Source organism: Protopterus annectens, chromosome 10.part0 (genome assembly GCF_019279795.1).
Source record: "Protopterus annectens isolate FY-2018-M chromosome 10.part0, PAN1.0, whole genome shotgun sequence".
In the NCBI taxonomy this organism is placed as follows: domain Eukaryota; kingdom Metazoa; phylum Chordata; order Ceratodontiformes; family Protopteridae; genus Protopterus; species Protopterus annectens.
In genome coordinates, this window is record NC_056744.1 from 87,106,022 (window position 1) to 87,127,979 (window position 21,958).

General features: G+C 38.7%; 1 protein-coding gene across 1 annotated transcript in view; it reads right to left on the reverse strand.

Annotated features, from left to right (window-relative positions):
- The window catches only part of LOC122812967 (nucleolar protein dao-5-like), a 185,826-nt gene that overhangs the window by 18,695 nt on the left and 145,173 nt on the right, over positions 1-21,958 (reverse strand). The window contains exon 12 of the mRNA XM_044085058.1: positions 21,357-21,493. Coding sequence (XP_043940993.1) covers positions 21,357-21,493 — 137 coding nt within the window. The remainder of the gene's footprint in view (positions 1-21,356; positions 21,494-21,958) is intronic.

The window sequence follows — 21,958 nt, forward strand, 5'->3', positions numbered from 1 at the left end:
CGATCTCTGCTTAACATACAAAGCTATGTCAAACCCAGAGCTGTTGCACATGCTCCACTTAAAGAAATCCCAATCCCTCCGAGCTACACACTCTAGGGACCTAAACCTTGTCACCACAATAAACAGAACATGCTGGAGGGATAGATTCCTGTCCCAGAGACTTCCCATAGTCTGGAACAAACTACCTATCTATGTCAAACAAAGCTCCTCATTAGTACTGTTCAAGAAAAATCTTGATGATTGGATGGGAGATAGGAAATTCACCCTGGGGATCACTTCTGTGGCTCTGCTTGACAGGGGCACAGGAAAATAATTTTCTTGGGTAGCAAAAGCCAGGGTACCATTTGGCTAGACTTATATAGGCCCTAGGGCCAATAGCCTAGTACCTACCTATGAACCTATGAACCTATTATACTTTTCTTGTGCTTGTTTTACTTTAAACATGGTCGTTATGCAAATTGGAGGTAATTCTGAGCCCTTATGAATATCTCTGCTAGTTTTATCAAATATCATGGTTTCAAACATTTTAATTAATAATGCGTTTTGTGCCTTTTGTTTGATTAATAATATGTTTTGTGCTACTCATTTAATTAACAATGCGTTTTGTACATTACAAATGCTACATTTCATTTTCTTTGCAAAATAAATAATTTGTGCAAGTTCTGGTTACCTTAAGTTCATTCCTGGCCCTTTTTTGTTTTTTTGAGCTCTATTTCACTCTACCAGCTCAATCTGCCTTTCACTTTCAACTCTGCACCTCATGGCTTGAAAAAGTTGCTCTCTTAATCCCATTTCTGACACCATGTCGCTTGTCTGGTCAGGATAAAACAGACGAACAGTTGTGGGTTCTGTTCAAGCAGCTTTATTACACACAAACACATCAGGAATTAGGCTTTGTAAGTTAAACTTAAATAGACTGACTACCACACTCATACATGTTAACACTCTGGCTATTCTCTCAAAATGGTACTGCTGCTGGCATGTGGTCACTATTTATATGCACATGCTTACATCTGGACATGCTTCTTAAAGTTACATACACATGCTCTGTTCTACACTGCCCATGCATTTTCATCCTTTTGTCAGAAAAGAAAGACATGGGTTATGGCCTCACCATACTTTTCATCCTACAACTGACCCCTACAGGTACCCAAGCCACAAATCAATGCCAGGACCTGGGTTGCAGTCATGGCTTGATCTCTATGTGCCACTGTTGGGTCTAAGAGATAATAAAAGATGGTGGCATCGGTCCATATAAGAAGCATCGAGTGGCCGCAGTTTTTCTGAAAAGCCCTGTGCTAACTTTGTTACCTTGTACTCCAGACAAAGTCAAAGCCATATAATTAACTATATTAAGTTGCTTAGATTTAGCAAAAGAAAAGACAGAACTATTATATTCTGTACAGTAAGACAGCACGCTTCCCACACAAGAATTAAATTACAAATTAATCTGTAATATCTCATGTTCATAACAAAACTTATTACAGTTTAAAAACTCATGGTCAGATAATGCCATTGATAAATTGGAATACTGTGGAACAAAAGGGCACTCATAGCAGTATGTTTAATTTGTCTATAAAGTATTTAATTAAAAATAAAGCAAGTCTTACTTAGGAAGATAAATACCAGCTCCATTACAACTTAGCAGCTACTGCAGCAGTGAGTATTTGAACATCTGCGATTATGTACTATGTTCATTATAGTGATCACTGCTGCAATAGCCTTAGCTATATGAGATATCAAATTCTCCTTTGGATAGAGATTTAGTTTTTTGCCCATCTGCTGCAGAGGTGATCAAAAAGTGTGATGAAAGGGGTAACCTGATACAGGGAATCTCTAAGATTTTTCAGCCCTCCTTTTCCAATTTTTCCAAGGGATTCTATAAATCCTCATCCAATTTTTGTGCAAAACAAAATAAACAGTCTCAACAAAATGCAGATAATCAGGCATGTAAGCTGAAATGTCAAGGGGGTTCCAAGAAGAATTCTGAAAACTCCCTAAACTAAGGACAGTCATATAAGTCAGAATGACTATTAAAAAGGCTTTGCCCCCACCCCCAAACTGGCAGCCTATTTTGTCTTCTAGAAAGTCTAAACATCCACTTCCATCTTTGGGAATAGATGGTTTCAGACAAATGGGTTCTGAAGATAATCTATCAAGGTTACAGATGGCGGTGGGAGGAAATTCTTCCTTTCCAGGGAGGTAATCCCTCATCCACCAGCCCAGACTCTTTTTATTCTCTCCTGTCCTTCATCACATTCTGTCCCAGGGAGTGATACAACCAGTTCTCCCCTCTCAGGTGGGAAAATAGGTTTTATTCAAGGATGTTTTTAGTGGCAAAGAAAGAAAATGCTTGGAGACCAGTTCTGGATCTTTCTTTCCTAAACCTGTTTGTGGCAGTGTCAAAATTCAAAATGATATCACATGACTACCTGTTGCCTCTTCTTCCTCATTCAGGTTTTCCTCTAACATTACATTTAAACGATGCTTATTATCACATCCCTATTCATTGAGTCTTCAGGCGTTACTTAAGGTTTTGTGTGCTGGATCAGATTATCAGTTCTCTGCTTTACCCTTTGGACTCATCCCAGGCTACAGGGTATCCACACTTTTCCTATGTTTAGACAACTTGCTTATCTTTGCAGAGTCTTATTCAAATTGTCAGGAATCTGTTTCCTGGCTAAGAGATCTCTAACACAAGCTAGGATTCCCCGAGAACATGCAATAGACTTGCTTAAATCCTTCACACAGGATTGTGTTTCTGGGATGTCAATTAGACATCACAGTTCAAAGAGCTTTTCTTTCATGGGGAAAAAGTAGATCTATATCTAGATCTATTTCTGGGATTCTCCACTCAGATTTTGGTCAATGCAAGGGAATCCAGGTGCTTGCTCCTGGAGTCTACTCCTTCCACCTCCCATATGTAGTAAGCTAAGGCCCTCTACCCATATTACTAAGGCTACTGCAGCGGTGATCAATACGATGACTAATGTACAGTTGTGCAGAAAACGCACCATAACAGCAGAATGTTTGAATGATCCCTGCTGCACAAGCTGCTCCCTTCCTCTCCCCCTTTGTTTTTGGTGTCTTATTTATGCCCGGGTGTGGTTATTTATTTATTTATTTGTTTGTTTGTTCTTCCTAGCATTCTTCTTTCGGGGCTCATCCTCCTTCTCTCTGCTGGCAGAAAATCTCTCAAGGACTTGCCACCCAAACTTGTCTTTTAGTCAGCTCAGCTTAAACTGCCTGAAAGTTTGGGTGCATAGAAGGGGTAACCATTTTGAAATGTTGGGACCTGCTACAAATTCAGAGACTGAATGACTAAAACAATGGACTTGCATATACTAAGCCCAAGATGCAGTTTCTCAGAATATTCTCTTTCCTCTGAGGTATGGCAATCAGGGACTTTGTATATACATATATACATACACATTCGGGAGGGAGGGGCTTAGCCCCTTGCAAAAAGAAGTTTAAAAGAGAAGAGCGATTTTCAAGGGCCACTCTTCTCCTGTGTTTTCAGTCTTTTTTTTCAGTTTGTTGGCACTCAGCATTTCAACAGCCAACATTTCAAAAGGGAGCCCATGGAAAAGTGCGCTGAAGCTTTGGAATCTGGCCGTCTGTTATGTCCTTGGCAAAGGAGAAGGCCCCACAAAACAAATGTAATACCTCAACTGCATGATGATGGTTAAGTGAGGTATAGTGTTTGTTTATATCAATTACTGGCTAGAAAATAACTATTAGCTGTGCCGGATCCTTAATTTTCCCAAACCTCCATTGAGTCATTAATACATGTTTTAGCCTAGTCATTTTCTTCACTAAGTGTTAGTATAAATATAAACCAACATATTGTAAGAAACTCTGACAGCAGGATATAATGAACCTGCCCTGTCGACATCTACAAATGTATGTGGGTATCTTCTAGTTCTGTACCAACAACTTCACATTAACAGTTATTCAATTAAAATAGCACAATGATCTGCTTTTAAGTAACAGTTCAAAAAGGTCAAGTTTGTGCCTGTTAATACTCCCATTAATTATACGCACATTCTTATATACTATTCATAATGATTAAGTTTTGCTCTTCTATGATGGTTTAATAACTAAATTTCTATCCTTTGCCAATATTTGCAAAGCCTGACATTCATTTTTATATTAAAACTGTTCTTTATTTTTAGAATTTGTTACAGACTGTCAGTGTTAAAGACGAGCATTCCTGGAAAAGTCTGAACAGTTAATGATGTAACCATGTGTCACCAAATAAGAATGTTGAAAATCTGATTACCTTTCTTACTAAAAATTCATCCGTAAGAAGAATGTGCCACTACTTCTATACTTGCTGTATAATTCTTTTTCTGTTACTAAATTGTATTTCATCACTAAATAAATTTGAGGTGTCTATATCCTTTATATTATGAGTCTTAGCGTGGTGCCTAGCATGAATAACTAAATTTTTTCTATTTATTACACACCAGACACCCTCATACACATTCACACACTCACTCACACACACACACACACACACACACACCCACATATACATATATATATATATATATATATATATATATATATATATATATATATGGGTCTACTTGATATGATCGACATTTCACAGTGTCGAAACCCATATGGCCGTGACCATATGATCGACATTTGAAATGTCGAACATACAAGCAGACAAAAAAGAAAAAATACTGACTTTAACGATACTAGCAGGGGGGGCTATGCCCCCCAGCACCCCCCCTAACTTTAATATACCAACTCCGAGATCGCACTACAGTGCAGAAATGGAAACATTTCCATTCCGCACTTTACGGAGATGCCGATCGATCATATGGTCTCAGCCATATGAATGTCGACATTGTGAAATGTCGACCATGTGAAGGGGACCCATATATATATATATATATATATATATATATATATATATATATATATATATATAGACAGAGAGAGATATTGACAAGATTGTCCAGGATGACCATCTACAGAGTTTGGTGCTTCTGCCCTCCCCAGCTCTATCTCTGACCATGCTGCTTAACCCCCCCCCCCATCCTAGTTATAGCTGGCAAAGCATTTTAACCATGTTCATGGGGAGCGGAGGAGAGGAGATGAAGTCTCATGTGTTCATTTTGTATATGCCCTAAACATCCCTTAGGGAATGGGTGTAATGACATATATATGACACATCATCACTTCCCACCCATGATGTATTGACACCCCTCTACCCTACATTGTGAGATACTAGTGCTTCTGTCCAACCTCCAACAAACAGCAGTATTATGGGAAAAAAAAAACACAATATTCCTAAGGTAGTTGTGTTGACCATTGGTTGCTCAAGCCCACCTGTTCCTGTCCAACTGGAGCCCCTTCCTAGGTCAGTAGTCAGTGCTGGGACACAAGCATCACAGGTGGCTGCCCTACTCCTAGACAGTCGGTGGCTCAAAATACATCTTTTTACAGAGGTATATTATCTGATTTCTGATCATAACCAGGTTGTTTTATGTTCAAAAACTGAATGTCAAGAGCTTCACTTCAAGAGTGGAATGGGGTGGACTGATGCAAAGCTCACAAGATGAATCCTGACATCCATTTCAAGAACATATTACTTCTTGGTTATGATCAGAGAAATACAGTCATAATTATTTGCAGCATATGAAGCTTCCCTACTCCATGCACTGCCAGTGACTGAAAAGAATGTAAGAGTGCTAAGGAAGCTGTACCACACTTGGTACTGTAGAAGTGTTGCAGTATTTGTACTAGGATATGCAGATAAAAAAAAAAAAAAAGAAAAAAAAGAAACCGTAGTAGAACATTGAAAGCTGTAACATACTTAGTACTGCCTCACAAACATTGCCAGAACAGAAGTATATCTATCACCCTGTAACAGCATTAAAAGCTGTAATACACCTGTTGTGCTACACAGTAAAACAGAAGCGTATTACAGCTTTTAAAGCTGTTTCAGTTTCCCATCACTCTTCCTGTCCTATTGGAACAGAGCATGAACAGTACTAAAAGTTGATTAACAGACTTTGTTAAGCACCTTAATGACATCAGAATGGAGGTTAAGAAGTCTGTCTTTTTCCCAGTTTTGCAGAATGTAGCTGCTCTAGATGCATAAAGGGATAAAGCCCTGACTATAGCCCAGGCGACCCGGATTTGATTAAAGACTCAGGTGATTGACAGAGAAGCAGGGAGGGTGGAGGTTGGGGAAGTCACTGGATAGGAGGTATGGTCCAAAAGGGAGTGGTAGACATGGCTGTGCTGCTGCAGAGGCAGGTAAATATGCAAAATAGGAATACATTTAATTTGTGATTCACCTCACCTTATTGTATTGGGCAGACTAAGTGATGGTTTTTTCAGGTGTAAATGTTTAATTATTTAAATGCACATTGAGTGTTGTGATTGGTTCTAAATTTTAAGCTAATGATTTATAAGGTGAGGTGAATCACAAATTAAATGTATTCCTTGAGAGAGTGCAATAAAGAAAAAAACTTTTTTCACCAGTCACCTGCATGTCTGTGGCGTTGATAGTTTTCTATTTTTCATCATTCTGCATTAGTGTTTCCTATTTGTATGATGTCTACGAATGCCATTGCAGACATGGAATCAGGAATTCCACCATCTAATCAGCCGGTCAATTTCATTTCTATGTGGAAGGAGAGAGACGAAAAAATAGCGTCCAGTGATCCTTGGAGCAGGGCAAGTACTGATCATGCTTCCAAATATATTGAATTGGAGAAGGCTATGGTAAAGGAGGTGACCACATACTATGATATCAAGTTGTTGGAGAAATATGTAAATTTGAATATAACCCTTTACTTACCAGCCTACGAGTTTGCAGAAGAGGAGGCTGATTTATCAGCTGAGTGGAAGGCAGTTTCTTTAAAATGTACAATCAGTTGGCTTGGCATTCTCATCCGAAGAAATGAAAGAGTACTGGACAGAGTCCGTACATCTATTTTGCAGTTGCAGAAAGAACTGATACAAGAAAGCTCAAGTAACATCTTTGAAAAAAATATTTCAGATATCAGATCCAGAGTGTCGAAAGTGGAGTCGGAGGTGATTATACGCAAAAAGAACAAATTATTAAGAGACATTAAAGATCATGAGTCTGGTAGGATTTATTCGTGGCAATACAGCTTTAAAAGAAAACGCGGAACCAGGCGTGACGTCAGAAGTCAGACCAGAAGCGACTCGGTAGGGGATTCCACTTTTTCATCAGTGGAAATGGAGTCGGCAGGAAGAAAAAGCGTTTCCTTTGAGAATTTGAATACTACCCAAGAAGCGGAGTCAAGGGCGATTGATGTGGCAGAGAGTTCTAATCAAAGTTCCACACAGAACACCGTGCAGAACAAGGGTAGAGGAAGACGCTTTCAAAACAAGAGTAACAAAAGGTAAAAAGGAGCTAACTGGTCTTCGTAATCCTGGCCAGGATGTTTTTATAAATCTGGTCAACTGTACTGGTTCCGCTGAAGGTGTAGGAATGATTCCGAACTATGAAAGCAGTAGTAGATCAATGATTTCATCTTCAGTAGGTGAGTCCTACCATATTTTAAACTATTCCACTTTAGACATTGCAACTGCTGGTAGAAACGTACTGTTGAAGGGACCGAAATTTGTTCCAACCCGTTTCCCTTCTCTATCTGACATTTTGTCAGACGTAAAGTCATTTTGTAGAAAACTGCACCTAAGGGTGTTTTTTGAAGAAAATAAAATCAGCAGGGGTTCGGAAATGGGGTCGGAACATTGTTTGAACACTTCTACAGACTCTATTCTGGACAGTTCACTCATGGACATTTCTTTACATCAAAATGACCTTGTTGATATTTTTGCTACTGAAGAAAATGTATGTGATAACAATAATGACGGTTTTTTTACAGGTTATGGTAGATTTGAAATGCCGAGAATGCCCCAGGAGAGCAAATTCAATGCTCCCAGAAGTAGTACGGCAATTTTACTGTTTGAAAAGACCTTATTTAAGCAGCTTGAGTATAGGCACGAAATGTTCATTAGAGGTAGGAAATTTTATAATTTGAATAAGGAAGAATGGGAAGCTTTATCAAATATGAAAAAATCTAATGAGCATTTCGTGTTCACACAAGCTGACAAAGGGGGCAACTGGGTGATTTTACCTAGGGAAAGGTATAATAGGATGGCCCTTGAATTGTTAGATGATGTAAAAACTTATTCCAGGTTACCTTCTAATATGCTAAAAGAGTTCAATTTTGCACTATTGGAAATTTTGGAAAGAGGGGAGCGGTTGGGTTTTTTTACGTCTAAAGATGTGAAATCGATGTATAGAAAAAATCCAAGGAATGCGAGATTTTTCATAATTCCTAAAATCCATAAAGATGTAGAAAACCCACCCGGTCGACCCATAGTTTCTGGTCAAGGCTCTTTTCTGGAAAATGTAGGACTATTCCTAGATTCTGTGTTAAAACAACATCTCCACAAAGTGGAAGCACATATTAAAAATACTAGAGAAGTCTGTATGGAAGTTAAAGATATGGCATGGGAACAGGACTTTTATTGGGCCTGCGTTGACGTCAAGTCCCTATATACAAGTATTAATACGATTTGGGGTTTGAAGTCCATTGAGAGAATGTTGGGAGAAGGGCCTAGGACGAGCTATATAGTGCAATTATTGGAATTTTGTCTAACCCATAACTGTTTTGAGTTCGAAGGGAAACATTTCCTGCAGAAAGAAGGAACCGCCATGTGGATCCTATGCCATTCTATTTATGGCATTCTTTGAAAATTCTGTCATTTATACCAACTTTTTCTATAGGACCAAGGTAGTTAAATACAAACGTTTTATAGACGACTTGTTGTTCTTGTGCAAAGGGGATCCTTCGGATTTTGATATATTCATTTCGGAAATCAAAGGAAACCCTTATGGTTTGGACTTCACTCATACGATAGGGGGCAACAACATCCAGTATTTGGATGTTGAATTTTATGTAGATTCGAACAAAAGAATCCAGCATAAACCTTATTATAAAAAAACAGCTGCAGATAATTTTTTGCATGCCTCCAGTATGCATAGTGGGGCATTAATAAATGCATTACCGATAGGGGAGTTCAAACGTATTGGAAATAACATTTCTGATTTAAGTTTGGTGGGACGGGAATTTGATAAAATAGAAAATAGATTACAGTCAAGGGGTTATCAAGGGACAATAGTTCGTTCTGCCAGAAGAAAGGTAGAAAAGGATTTGGGTCTTCCAGTGCACATGCAAGGGGAGAGCATGGAGGAAAGTTGGGTCAGGACAAGAAGTTTAGGGGGCCATGGTTTGAAATCCACTTGGTTGGTTAACAACGAAGCAGGGGCCATAGAACAAGATAAATTATTTTTTGTCACCAAATTTTCTCAATTTTCAAAGGTAGTGAGGGACACAGTGTACAGTCTTTGGCCTTTGGTCTTGGGGGATGATAGAGTAGGTAAATTGTTTCCCAGTAAAATCACCTTACGGAAGATACCCTAACCTTAAGGAGATTTTAAATACTAGAAGTCCGAAGAGGAAAAGCAATTTCTCCAAGGTAGGGACATACAAATGCGGGAATTGTAAAGTTTGTAATAGAGTAAGGAACTTGGATGGAACATTGATTAACAACAAAAAATATAAGGCTTTGGAATATTATGACTGCAACTCGGGGGGAGTGGTATATATTATTGGATGTGAGTGTCGAAAATGGTATGTGGGACAAACCTCCAGAAAAGTTAAATTAAGAATAATGGAACACCTTGGAGACATTAGGAATAGCAGACAGGAGAGCCCAGTGGCAAAACATTTTATAGATTTTCACAATGGATCAGAGGAGGGTTTAATATTTTGTGTTTTGGGTAGGCCATTCAGTGTGGAAGGGGAAACTGGAGTGAATAACAAACTATTGGAAATGGAGTCCAAGTTTATTTTGAACTTCAAAACCCTTTTTCCTAATGGCATGAATTTAGATATGTAAGTTGAGTAAATTTAATATTGAGGTGAACAGCTTTGGATGATATAGTAAATCTAGTATGTGCTAATTTAGTATATACCATTTGATCTAACAAGTCAATCGTATAATATGTGTGACATGAGCAATCTCTGATGAATTTAATAGAGTTATAATGAAGAAATGAAAGGGAAAAAAATCTAAGGAACATTCTTATAGGGGTTGCATTACGCACACAAAAAATGTTGTTTTATAAATGAATATAATTAGAGATGTTTTGGTATATCTTGTATATTTTGTATATTTTGCACATTTTGCATATTATACATTTTCATTATGTATAAAATTTTCATGCCGTTTATTAACTTGCCATTTGGTTTAACAAAACATAAGTTGGTACTATAGAAATGTATTGGGCAGACTAAGTGATGGTTTTTTCAGGTGTAAATGTTTAATTATTTAAATGCACATTGAGTGTTGTGATTGGTTCTAAATTTTAAGCTAATGATTTATAAGGTGAGGTGAATCACAAATTAAATGTATTCCTTGAGAAGGCGAAGGCCGAGGTACCAGAGTGCAATAAAGGAAAAAAACTTTTTTCACCAGTCACCTGCATGTCTGTGGCGTTGATAGTTTTCTATTTTTCAACATTCTGCATTAGTGTTTCCTATCTGCAGGTAAATATGCACCAATGTCCCCACTCACTTCTGTCCCTTGGATGTAACCATGACACTGTAAGGGAGAGAGTAAATGGGTAGGGTGTATAAAGAAAAAAAAACTGCCCAGTGGAAGCTGACATTAAGACCCCCCCCCCCGATACCCTGAGATTCTCGACTAGCCCCTGCTCATTGGGTAAGTCAGGGGAGTATAGGAAGAAGATGGTAAACCCTGTGAGGACAGGTCACAGTGTAGCAGTCCACAAGAATGAAGAAGGGGAGAAATATGTTTTGTAGTATAATCCTGGCACTCCATGAACTACAATGATATAAATGAGCTGCACAGTAAAATAAAATAATATGTGCACAACACAGACCTGGAAGAAACTTGAACCTTCTATCTCTTGTGCTGCTTTGGTCCTTTGTAGCAGTTAAATAATATGAATTATCTTCCCAAAACAAAAAGCAAAGCAAAGTAAAGCTTAAGTCGCAGCATGATATCCCATTCACAGACAAAAAGGCAAAACTTTAACTATCTCTTTGAAAATAGCGAATTTGACTGTGTGGACAAGTCTTTGTCGTCATCATCATCATCACCCCCCCCCCCTTTTCCCATTTTAACATGGGGACAGGGTGTCACATCATCATTAGTCAATGTGATCAAATCTATTCATCAGTACTGAAACTGGGTAGCAGATGACATTGGCTTCTAATTTGAGGTAGTTCAGCAGTTTGTAGGCGGCAAGGGTTGTGGGTTTCAGTTTGCTTAGCAATTTCTTCATTGTACTTGGTTGGACGGGTTTAAGGGTCGGTTTCACGGGTAGGTGAATTGGTAATAGTAGGGAAGGTGATTTGTTGTAGGCTAGTTATGTTTTTTTATGAGTGAAAGGATGGAGTTTATGAAAAATGAGTTAAAATGGGATACTATGCTTTCTTCTGTGTTTTTGATATTAGGGGATGGAGTGGGGGTGTGGCCTGGATGGATAAGCTGATTGACGGAAGCCCAGAATTTTTGTGGGTTGTTTTGATGTTTGGACTGAATGTTTGTATAGTACAGTTTTTTAATCAGCTCTGATTTTCTTTTTGTAGACATTTAAGTGGCAGTAGTTGTCTAGGGAAGGTTTTGATTTGTTGGTTATATGTTGATACCACAGTTTATCTCTTTGTTTCAGTAACTGTTTGGTTTCTTTAGAGAGCCATGGGCAGTTGTTAGTTTTTGTTCTTATGTGTCTTATGGAGACAATTGTGTTTAGAACATCAAGAAATATGTTACTGAAATAATCAACTGCTGCATCTAGTGGGAGGTATTTTAATGAGGACCACTTACAGCTTAGTAGTATTTGTTTAAAGGTGTCTATGGGGAAATTTTATGTATTACGTATTTGTTTATATGATTTGATTTTGTGGGTGAGCTATGGTGTCTTAGAAAGAAGGTTAGTAGGTGGTCACTTAGGCTTGGGGGGTAGACAGCCTGAAAGGTGGATTAGAGAGGGTTTGTTAGTCAGGGTCCAGTCAAGAATGGATTGTTTGTTGCCAGTTTTGTCAGTTCTAGTGGGTGAATGAATCATTTGGGTGAAACCATGTAGGTTGATATGGTTTGAGTGGTTATCAGACCAGTAGGTTTGGCAATCGGTGTTGAAATCACCAACTAGTATAGTTTCTTGGCTAAATGTGGCTGAGGCCCATGAGAGAAGGCTTTCTATTATGGAGGGGTTGTTGTCTGGTGGTATGTATACAGCTAGTAAGACGACATGTTTGCTCTTATTGATTTTTAGACGTAATGCTAAGAGTTCTGTGTTATCTATATCTGGGATGTTTACCTTCAGTTTTTCAAAATTAAGAGTGTATTTATATAAAATTGCTGCTCTTCCACCTCATTTTATTGTCCTGTCTTGTCTGAGAATATTATAGATATTGAGGTTATGAGGATATGTGTACAATGTGTGTACCTGTCACTGATGTATATACTGGTAGCCTGCAATAGAAAGGTATATACAACAGTGACACCATGGAAATACCATGCATCCATATGCAAGGTCATAACACAGTCTTACTTTAATTTTCTCCACATATTTTGGGTTTCTAATACTGTATCAGGAATAAACTCAATTACTAAGTCAAGGCAGAATTAGAGCTCAAGAAATTGGTATTGTTCCAGTCTTCGATGTTTGTGTTCTTCCCATCCCCCTACAATGTACCCAGAATTCCCTCCTTCGGTGGTTCTTGTGGAGTTGCATGTATTGGTAACATATTTAAATATGTTTGAAAATTTCTTTTTATTAGCCTTGTTGCTGCTACTACTATTGGAACTGTCTGGGAATGTTTATCTCACATTTATTCTAATTTCAGCTTGCAAATCCTGATATTTTATTACTTTATATCTCTCAGTACGTTAATCAATGGGTGTAGTTATTTCAATGACTAATGTTACTTTTGCCCTTTTTTTTCTTGGACTACTATGTCTGGTTTTCTAGATTCTATTTTCTTAACTGCTGGTACTGGATGATCCCACATGATCAAAACTTCATTATTTTCTGTAGTGCTTTGTGGCTTATGGTATGAATACTTCTCCACTATTTGTATGTTGTAGAGTTTGCACAACATCCAGTGCAAGGGTCCTGCCACATTGTTGTGCCTTTCAGTATACAGACCATCAGACATGAGTATATCGCAACCAAGACTGAGATGTGCAACTGTTTCAAGTTCCATATTACAAAATCTACATTTGTTTTTCGCCCGCCTTTATATAGACTTTGTAAACTAATGTGTACAGAGCCAGCTATCTCAAGCTGCCATTATTAGCCTTTCATCTTTTAGTTTAAATTTACATTTCCTTAACCATTCACATGTCAAATCTTGATCAATATGTGGCTGTTTCTATACTAGCCACTAGAACTGGTGTTCTTCCATTTTTCTTTTTTTTTCCTTTATATTTTTTCTTTTGTTATTGACCCTTTTTGATGCTGCCTAATTCTCACCCACTTGTTGTTTGATTTCCATTTCCTGTCCTCTGTGAAATGCTTCTGCTAAACTAAGCAAAGATATCATCTTAGAATTCTCTTCATGCTTTAGAACTTTCACTATGGGTGGAGCTGATGACATCAACAGATATGTATGCAGTTCTATGATTGCAGACCTACACATATAGTCAGTTTCATGGAGGCACATACCTCCTTCAAAATGAGGGATATATATTATTGCCATACACTTGTTTTTATATATCATTAGATAACCATGAAATATTTTTCTTGTTTTCTTGTCAAACTGATCCACTGTTTTGTTTTTTGTTTTTTTTGGGGGGGGGGGGGGGCAGGGGAACAGACGGCAGTCAGTTGCACCAAATTTGTAAGTAAGAACAAGAAGAGCCAAGCTTACTTATAGCTTTGACTTGATTCCTAGATGGCAAGTCAGTTTTCAATATAAGCTTTAGTCTTTTGACATATTTGTTAATTAACTTTATTCTTATTGGTTCGTATTTTATTGCCGACCCTTCACCTAGTCCCAAATATCTAAACGTAGCCTTTTGTTTGGTCACACTCTTGTCCCACGTTAATATTTTCTTGGTGCTTTTGCTTTCCTGTGATAAATGTTACTTTTATATATTTATAAAGTCCAAATGTCATTCTTATATCATTTGAAAAAAGTATTAAAGACGTGGTTGTGCTTTCAAATGCTTGTCAGAGGAGTTATACAATTTTAAATCATCTACAAAAAGTAGATGAGATGTCTTTAAACAAGTATGGTTTCTGGAAGTTAAGCTGTAGCCATGACCTAACCTACTAAGTAAAAAGCTTAGCAGGTTAAAGAAAAGGCAAAACAGCAGTGGTAATAAAAATCGCCCTGGAACATCTATTCCCCCTTTGAATTCTTACCCCTGGGATAATAATTTGCCCTTTATCATGACTCAGCTGTAAAGTGGATTGTGTCTGTTTCATTGTCAATGCAATGCAATTATATGGTTATCTTATATATCTGGAAGCATTTCACAAACTATGAATTCATAATTATAATAATTCTTACTCAGAGCTAAATCTTTATGTAAAGATGTTAATATTTTTAGCCACAAGTTAGGTACCCAGTCTGGACCCAGGTTTTCCAGATAGGAGATTTTCTTAATTTTGTCTCAATTTCTCTGGCCATTGCTTTATGCTATTTAATATCTTCTATATCTGAACTCCTTACTATTTCTTTTAATCCATCTATTCATTCAGCATCTTTGTTATGTTCAATGGGTCTTCATAAATACTTCCCCAAAATGTACCAATTTCTTCTTCTGAAGTGGTATTGCTATTGATTTTTCGTTGTTTCCCAGTTCTCTATAAAACATTTTTTGTCATCAATATTTTGTACTTGTTTTTTTCTGTTTGTGTTAATATTTTAGTTTATTATTGAAAAAAGTATATGCTAGATCCTGCTTTGTTTTGATACTGTGCATTGATTTTACCAGATCTATCTTTCTAAGAATGTTTGAAGATCATATACTTCTAACAGTGATACTTCCTGCTTTAGCTGCTCTATAGTTTTCTGTCTTCACTTCTTCCATAATAACAATCTCCAGGTTCCTTTCCTTTCCTTTATTATTCTATACTTTTGTGGCACACTATCTGATACTGGTTTATCTACACAGTAATATATTCTATTTATTTATATCAAATGAATGTCTCCTCATAGTCCCAGTTACTGAGTTCATCTGCTTTACTGGTCTTCTAACATTTTGGGTCTTATTTACTTTCTATAATCTAGTTCTTTCATGTGTCTTATTATACCTGTCTATCTCTAATAAATCATGCAGGTCTTCTCTTAGATCATTTTTTTCTGTATTGAAATCATCTTCTTTGATCTCTGCTTCCTGCACTTTCCTTTGCAGATGTAACTGACTTTCGTCTGAGACTCCTGCAGAAGGTTCCAGAACATCACCCTGTGGCATATCTTCTTCAGATGCGTCCTGTTCTGTCTGCTGCTCCTTGTTTGGGGACCATTGGCCAATCCACACTAAGTGCTTCACTTTTCAGTTGATCTGTCGTTTTGATTTCTATTTTTTAATTTCTGTCTCACGAAACTTATTTTTTACATTCCACCTTTGCGGTCTTATTTTTTATTTTGAAATTTACCGTATCTGGGTGTCTTTGCCTGCATTTCTTTTCAAATATCTTTAGGGCAACATTTTCCATATTGATTAGCATGGCTTTCTTCTCTACTTGCATATCACACCATATCAGATCTCTTTTTGTCTTTCCAGTGGCAATGTTTCTTTTTTTATACCTTTCAATAACCTCTGCTTTTCTTGTTCTTTTTTTATCTTGTCTCACTTCCTCTGTTGCTCCATATTCTAGAAAGTTCATTGTTGTTTTTATCTTTGCTGTTACTGATATATAGCTATAGATACAGATATATAGAATATAGATATAACATTACGCCTTCTCATGCACAGCTAGACAAGATCTACACAAGAATACGAGAATACACACAAACTGACAGTAGCTAGGTCAGTATCTTTATACTTGCAGCCATTTTATTCTGCTTTACAGCCAGCTGTTTCACTTTACAACTTACTGCTCAGATTAGCTGTAGCAGGTATGGTGCTGTATTATATGACAGTGCTATTCTGTTAACACCTATTCCAGATTTTGGGATGGTGGAGCAGTGTTTTGTCCCTCACTCCTCTGTTAGGCCAGTTAGCTGATCATCAAGCTTTCTGTCTCATCTTCCAAGACACAGGCAGGGATCCATTTTGGCTAAGTTTCTGATGTCATTCAAAGGGGATCCAGTATCTGTCTGCCTGGAACAACATGATCGACAGACCACGATGCTTTGCCAGAGATGGCCTGCATCTGTCACCCCTGGGATTCTGGATACTGGCTAAGGCTCTTGCCACCCCTATAGTGCCTTTTTAGGCAAGGTTCAAATGACAAACCCACCACCATAGCGAGTACAAGCAAGCAAAAACTGAGGGTAATGCTACTCAATGATAGAAATCTAAACTTCAAAATGCACTCACTCGAAGCACTCCTTAAAATGTGGAACATCAACATCTGTGCAGTAACAGAGACCTGGTTCAAGACTCAAGAGAGCACCCCTGCATTACCAGGCTATAATTCATACCACACCTTTCGGCCACCTAACCTGGACCGAAACACTAAAGGAGGAGGAGTGTCCATATTCATTAAGGATATCCTCGCCTCCAGGCTAGTTGCTCAACATAATGTATCCGAAATTATCTAAGTGCAACTAGCACTGGGCAAGACTGCAATCCAGGTTGTAGCTTGCTACAGATCCCCCACCATGCCCCAGGATGCCCACTCCACGTTCCAAGACATACTGGATAATACTAAGGTACAGCCCAATACCCTAATAATGGGTGATTTCAACTACCCCACCATCAACTGGGAAAACTACTCATGTACTAACTCATTAGCTCAACGCTTTCTGGAACTCATAAATTCCCAATGCCCTGGATCAGCTAGTCCATACCCCCACCAGGGGCAGCAATATCCTGGACCTGGTCATTGCCAACATGGGTAACTGATGTTCCAAGCCAGAGGTCATCTCCTCACTGGTCATATCCGACCATAAGCTAATCACCCTAGACATCAGTTTTCCACCTCCACCCCCCATTAAGGAAACCACCATAAAAAACTTCTCTAAAGCCAAGTTCATGCTCCTTAAGACAGAAGTGGCAAACTTCACTACACCTGTGCAAACGGATAATAGAGGTATGACTGCTGAATCATATACACATGCACTGTATAAACACATACACAAGTGCATGGATCGTGCCATCCCCAACAGAACTAAGACACTATCCTCCAAAAAAAGAAAGTCAATCTGGTGGTCCCCTGCCATAAACAAACTCTACAACAGAAGGAAGAAGCAAAAGTGTAAAATCCCTTGATTGTAGGAACTCCCTAGTCAGCCTCAGTAAGAAGGAGATCCCTCATAAAATCCTCCAAAGCTAGCTATGAAAATAAAATTGCCACTAATTTTAAAGACAACCACAAGGCATTCTCTACAGCTGTGTCAAGAATCTCAATGGCAACACTCAAATCTGCTCCAAGCTACAGAACAATGGCACTAGATATACAGAACCAACTGATATTGCTAACATCCTGGCAGATAGCCTCACTTCAGGCTTTGTACCTACTGAATGGTGCACAGCAATGGTTATCCCACTCCACAAAGGGGGCACTACCACGGACCCCAGGAACTACTGCCCCATTAGCCTGACGAACCTGGTCTGCAATGCCATGGAACATATCATCATGGAGCTTATAAACAAAGACATAGGTAACCTGCAAATGCTGTACCCCACTCAATTTGAGTTTATAAAAGGAAGATCATGTCTCCTGAACCTGATTGACTTCTTTGAATCAGTTGCCAGAGCCGTGCACGAGGGTAAGGTGGTGCACACAAACTATCTTGATATCGCCAAGGCTTTTGACACCATCCCCCACTCTGGAATTACAAATAAACTCGCTAGACTGGGCATAAATCCCTATGTCACAAGATGGGTGGCCAACTGGCTCACTGACAGAACCCACAAAGTGAAAGTAGCCGACTCCAAATCCAACTTCAAACCAGTGACAAGCGGAGTACCACAGGGTTCAGTCCTGGGTCCTCTCATGTTTGACATCTATTTCTCAGAAGTCCAGGCTGATACTGCAGGTCTTTGGCTAACAAAGTTTGCAGATGACTGCAAACTGGGAACCATAATAGAATCACCAAATGATGTGGACATTCTACAAAGAGGTCTCACTGAGACTGATGCTTGGTGTCAAAGTCATGGCCTCAAGCTCAATGCCAAAAAGTGTTTTACCCATGAACTACCACATAGGTGGTAGCCTACTTAACACTGAAAGTGTAATAAGAGACCTTGGGACACAGGTGGACACAAGTCTCTCCTTTGGTAATCACATTGCCACAGTAGTCAGGAAATCCTTCTACGTGGCACACCTCATCACTAAAGAGTTCTCCTCCAGAAAAAAAGAGGTCATTGTTCCTCTCTATTCATCCCTCATCAGACCCATCATTGAGTTCAACACCCCATTTGGCATGCACCTCGCAAGACATCTGCAGCAACTGGAAAGGCCACACAAATACCTCACTAAGAGGATTACTGCCCTCAAACAGATGCCATATGCAGACCGCCTCAAAAAACTCCAGCTTTACTCCATGGCTTATCACCTACTTAGAGGTGACCTCTGCCTAACTTACAAAGCCATGTCAAATCCAGTTCTGTTGGACATGCTACACTCAAAGAAACCCCAAATCTCTCCATGCCACATGCTCCAGGGACCTAAACCTTGCCACCACATTAAACAGAACATGCTGGAGGGATAGATTCCTGTCCCAGAGACTTCCCATACTCTGGAACAGACTACCAATTCATGTCAAGCAAAGCCCCTCATTAGCCCTCTTTAAGAGAAATCTAGACAATTGGATGGGAAATAGGAAATTCACCCCGGGGATCACCTCTGTGGCTCTGCAGGAAAATAACTTTCTTGGGTGGTGAAAGCCAGGGAACTTTTTGGCTAGGCTTATAATAAGCTCTAGGGCCGATAGCCTAGTATCTACCTATGAACCTATGCTCAGTAAATTAGGGCACTCCCCTGCTTCACTTATATTACCACAGGGCCTTGCTGTGCTCAGAATGCATTCTAACTGATGTTCCAAGCAGAACAAGGTACTTCTTGCATTTTACCCACATTGTACTGTGACTATACATTAATGTTATAGAAACATTCTTCTGGTCACAGCATCACTGCTCACGATCCATCACAGACACTCTTTGGTTTACTGAGTCCATTAGTTTGCAGTATTACTGTCCCATTATTTTGGTTGTCCTACACAGTATATACCACAAGTCACACATTTGTGAATCATGGAACATGTTGCAAAACTTCATTTGTATACCTACATTGTACCTGGATTCATCCAGGTATGTACATGTAGTGATGTATGGTTCATAGGTTAGTACTAAGCTAACTGCCCTTGCGAGCCATTTTAAGCCCAGCCATTTATCCTTTGTGAGACTCAAACCCTGCAACTTATGTTTGTAAGGCAAACACCTTAACCATTAGGCCACCCTTCCAACCCTTTACTGCAAGGAGTTAATGCACTTTCATGAATTGCACAGGGCCCTACACTACTGTGGATTCTGTTTATGAACTCCCCTACGAGACACACAATGTATCTGGATTAAGACAACTAATTACATAATATACATCTCCAAAAATGCACATATCGCTGATGAATACATATACTTTGGGATATGTGTGCTGGTGGATGTAACATCTGCGGTTTGTAGGATGAATATTTCTAAACCCACATCATATAAAATGCTTCCTCTAAACAAAAAGCAGATGTTAGGATTTCTCAGTGACTTAGTAAATGGAGCTGTGATTTTTTTTTATGTACATGGCACTATTAGGGAATTTTTAACAAACACATCTTACTGATGTATAACACCTGTATTCCCTGCATACCTAATCTTAAGATATTTACATATTAGAGAACCACCTACTTATTAATAGGACTATTAAATTAAATTAATGATATGAAAAGAAGGAACCCTGTTGAAGATTTTACTTCTACTGCAAAAATGAATATCAGAACTAAATTTACAGATGTGACAATATTAATAAAAAATACTTATAGACAAATGTGTACAAAATTAAAATTTCTTCTCATTTTATAAGATCAATAAAATAGTAAAACACATTCCATAAATTTATTGTATCACATAAATATTATACTAAATGGATAGATCTGAGATGATATCGGACCTTAAGAAGTGTATATTAATAACATTTATAGCATGTCATGTGAAAGATTATTTACACAAACTTCTCAGTCATGAAGATACTGAACATATCTTACATCAGGCCATTAAATATCTCCTGTCTTCTGTGTACCCATGTTCTACATATTTTTTTGTGTTTGTGTGTGTGTGTGTGTGTGTGTGTGTGTGTGTGTGTGTGTGTGTGTGTGTGTGTGCGCGTGTGTGTGTGTGTGTGTGTGTGTATATGAATGTCTCTGTGTGCGCATGTGTGTGCGTGCGTGTGTGTGTGTGTGTGTGTGTGTGTGTGTGTGTGTGTGTGTGTGTGTGTGTGTGTGTGTTTATGTGTGTGACTCTGGTATTGCCTGTTGAAGACGGATAGACCTAAGACTGTTTCATTGTCACTAGCACATCAAATGGAAGATATTTTCTGTGGCGGGCTTCCTTCCACCACACACACCCAGAATGAATAGGGAAACATATGTATCCCCTTTCTATTGGAACTAAAGATGAGGTTACCACACCTTAGAAGAAGAAGTTACAAAATGCAATAACTGAAGCCTCTGTATGATCAGCCAGCCACAGCCAAAAAAGGCTTTGATGTACTGACTGTGAGAGAGAAATACTTATATGTTTGCCTATATAACTGTAACACACACACCCACATACCCACACACACACACACACACACACACACACACACACACACACATACTCATACACATGCACACACGCACACACACACACATGCACACACACACACACACACATGCACACACCCACCCACACATACACACACGCACACACACACACACGCACACACACACACACACACACACACACACACACACACACACACACACACACACACACACACACACACACACACACACACACACACACACACACACACACACACACACACACACACACACACACATCCTGGGTGATGTGGCTAAATGTAAGTACTACTTTTCAAACTATACCCAGTATTTCCTGGCATGCCAAATTTCGGTGGTATCACTAATTTCTTCTTTTTGGGTTCTTCTTCGTCTGCCTGTGGTGGTTCTTGGCCATCAGACTCTTCATTTGCAGGTGGACTGCCAGATTGTGTAGGAAGAACCTGTAAGAGATACCAAGACATTTAAAGCACTGGCTTTAACACATAGTTGGAATTCTAGTACAAATCCTGTATGGATGACTATTTCACTACGTTGTTATTGCCAGTATGAAGTAGCCATGCAGCTTGACATGCATTACCTTGTATTTGTCATAGGATCTCTGTATGGCTCCTTTGTGCTCCATAAAACACCATCTCCTTGACTTCACAGTTCTCTCAGAGTAGCAGACTGTTTAATACCCACTAGTACTACCTAATGTATGACTAACTCCCCATTGTTGTGAGCGATGGCATTCTGTTCAGTGCATGGCTTGTGTGTACAAATCTTACAATAAGTCTCAAATGACCTCTCAAACTCTAAGTGCAAAATGTCTGTACAAAACTGAAAATAATTGGGGGAACAAAAACCCAAAATCAGGGACAAATTTTAAATATTGCTTTTATAAATTTAAAAAGTTTCTAGAATAA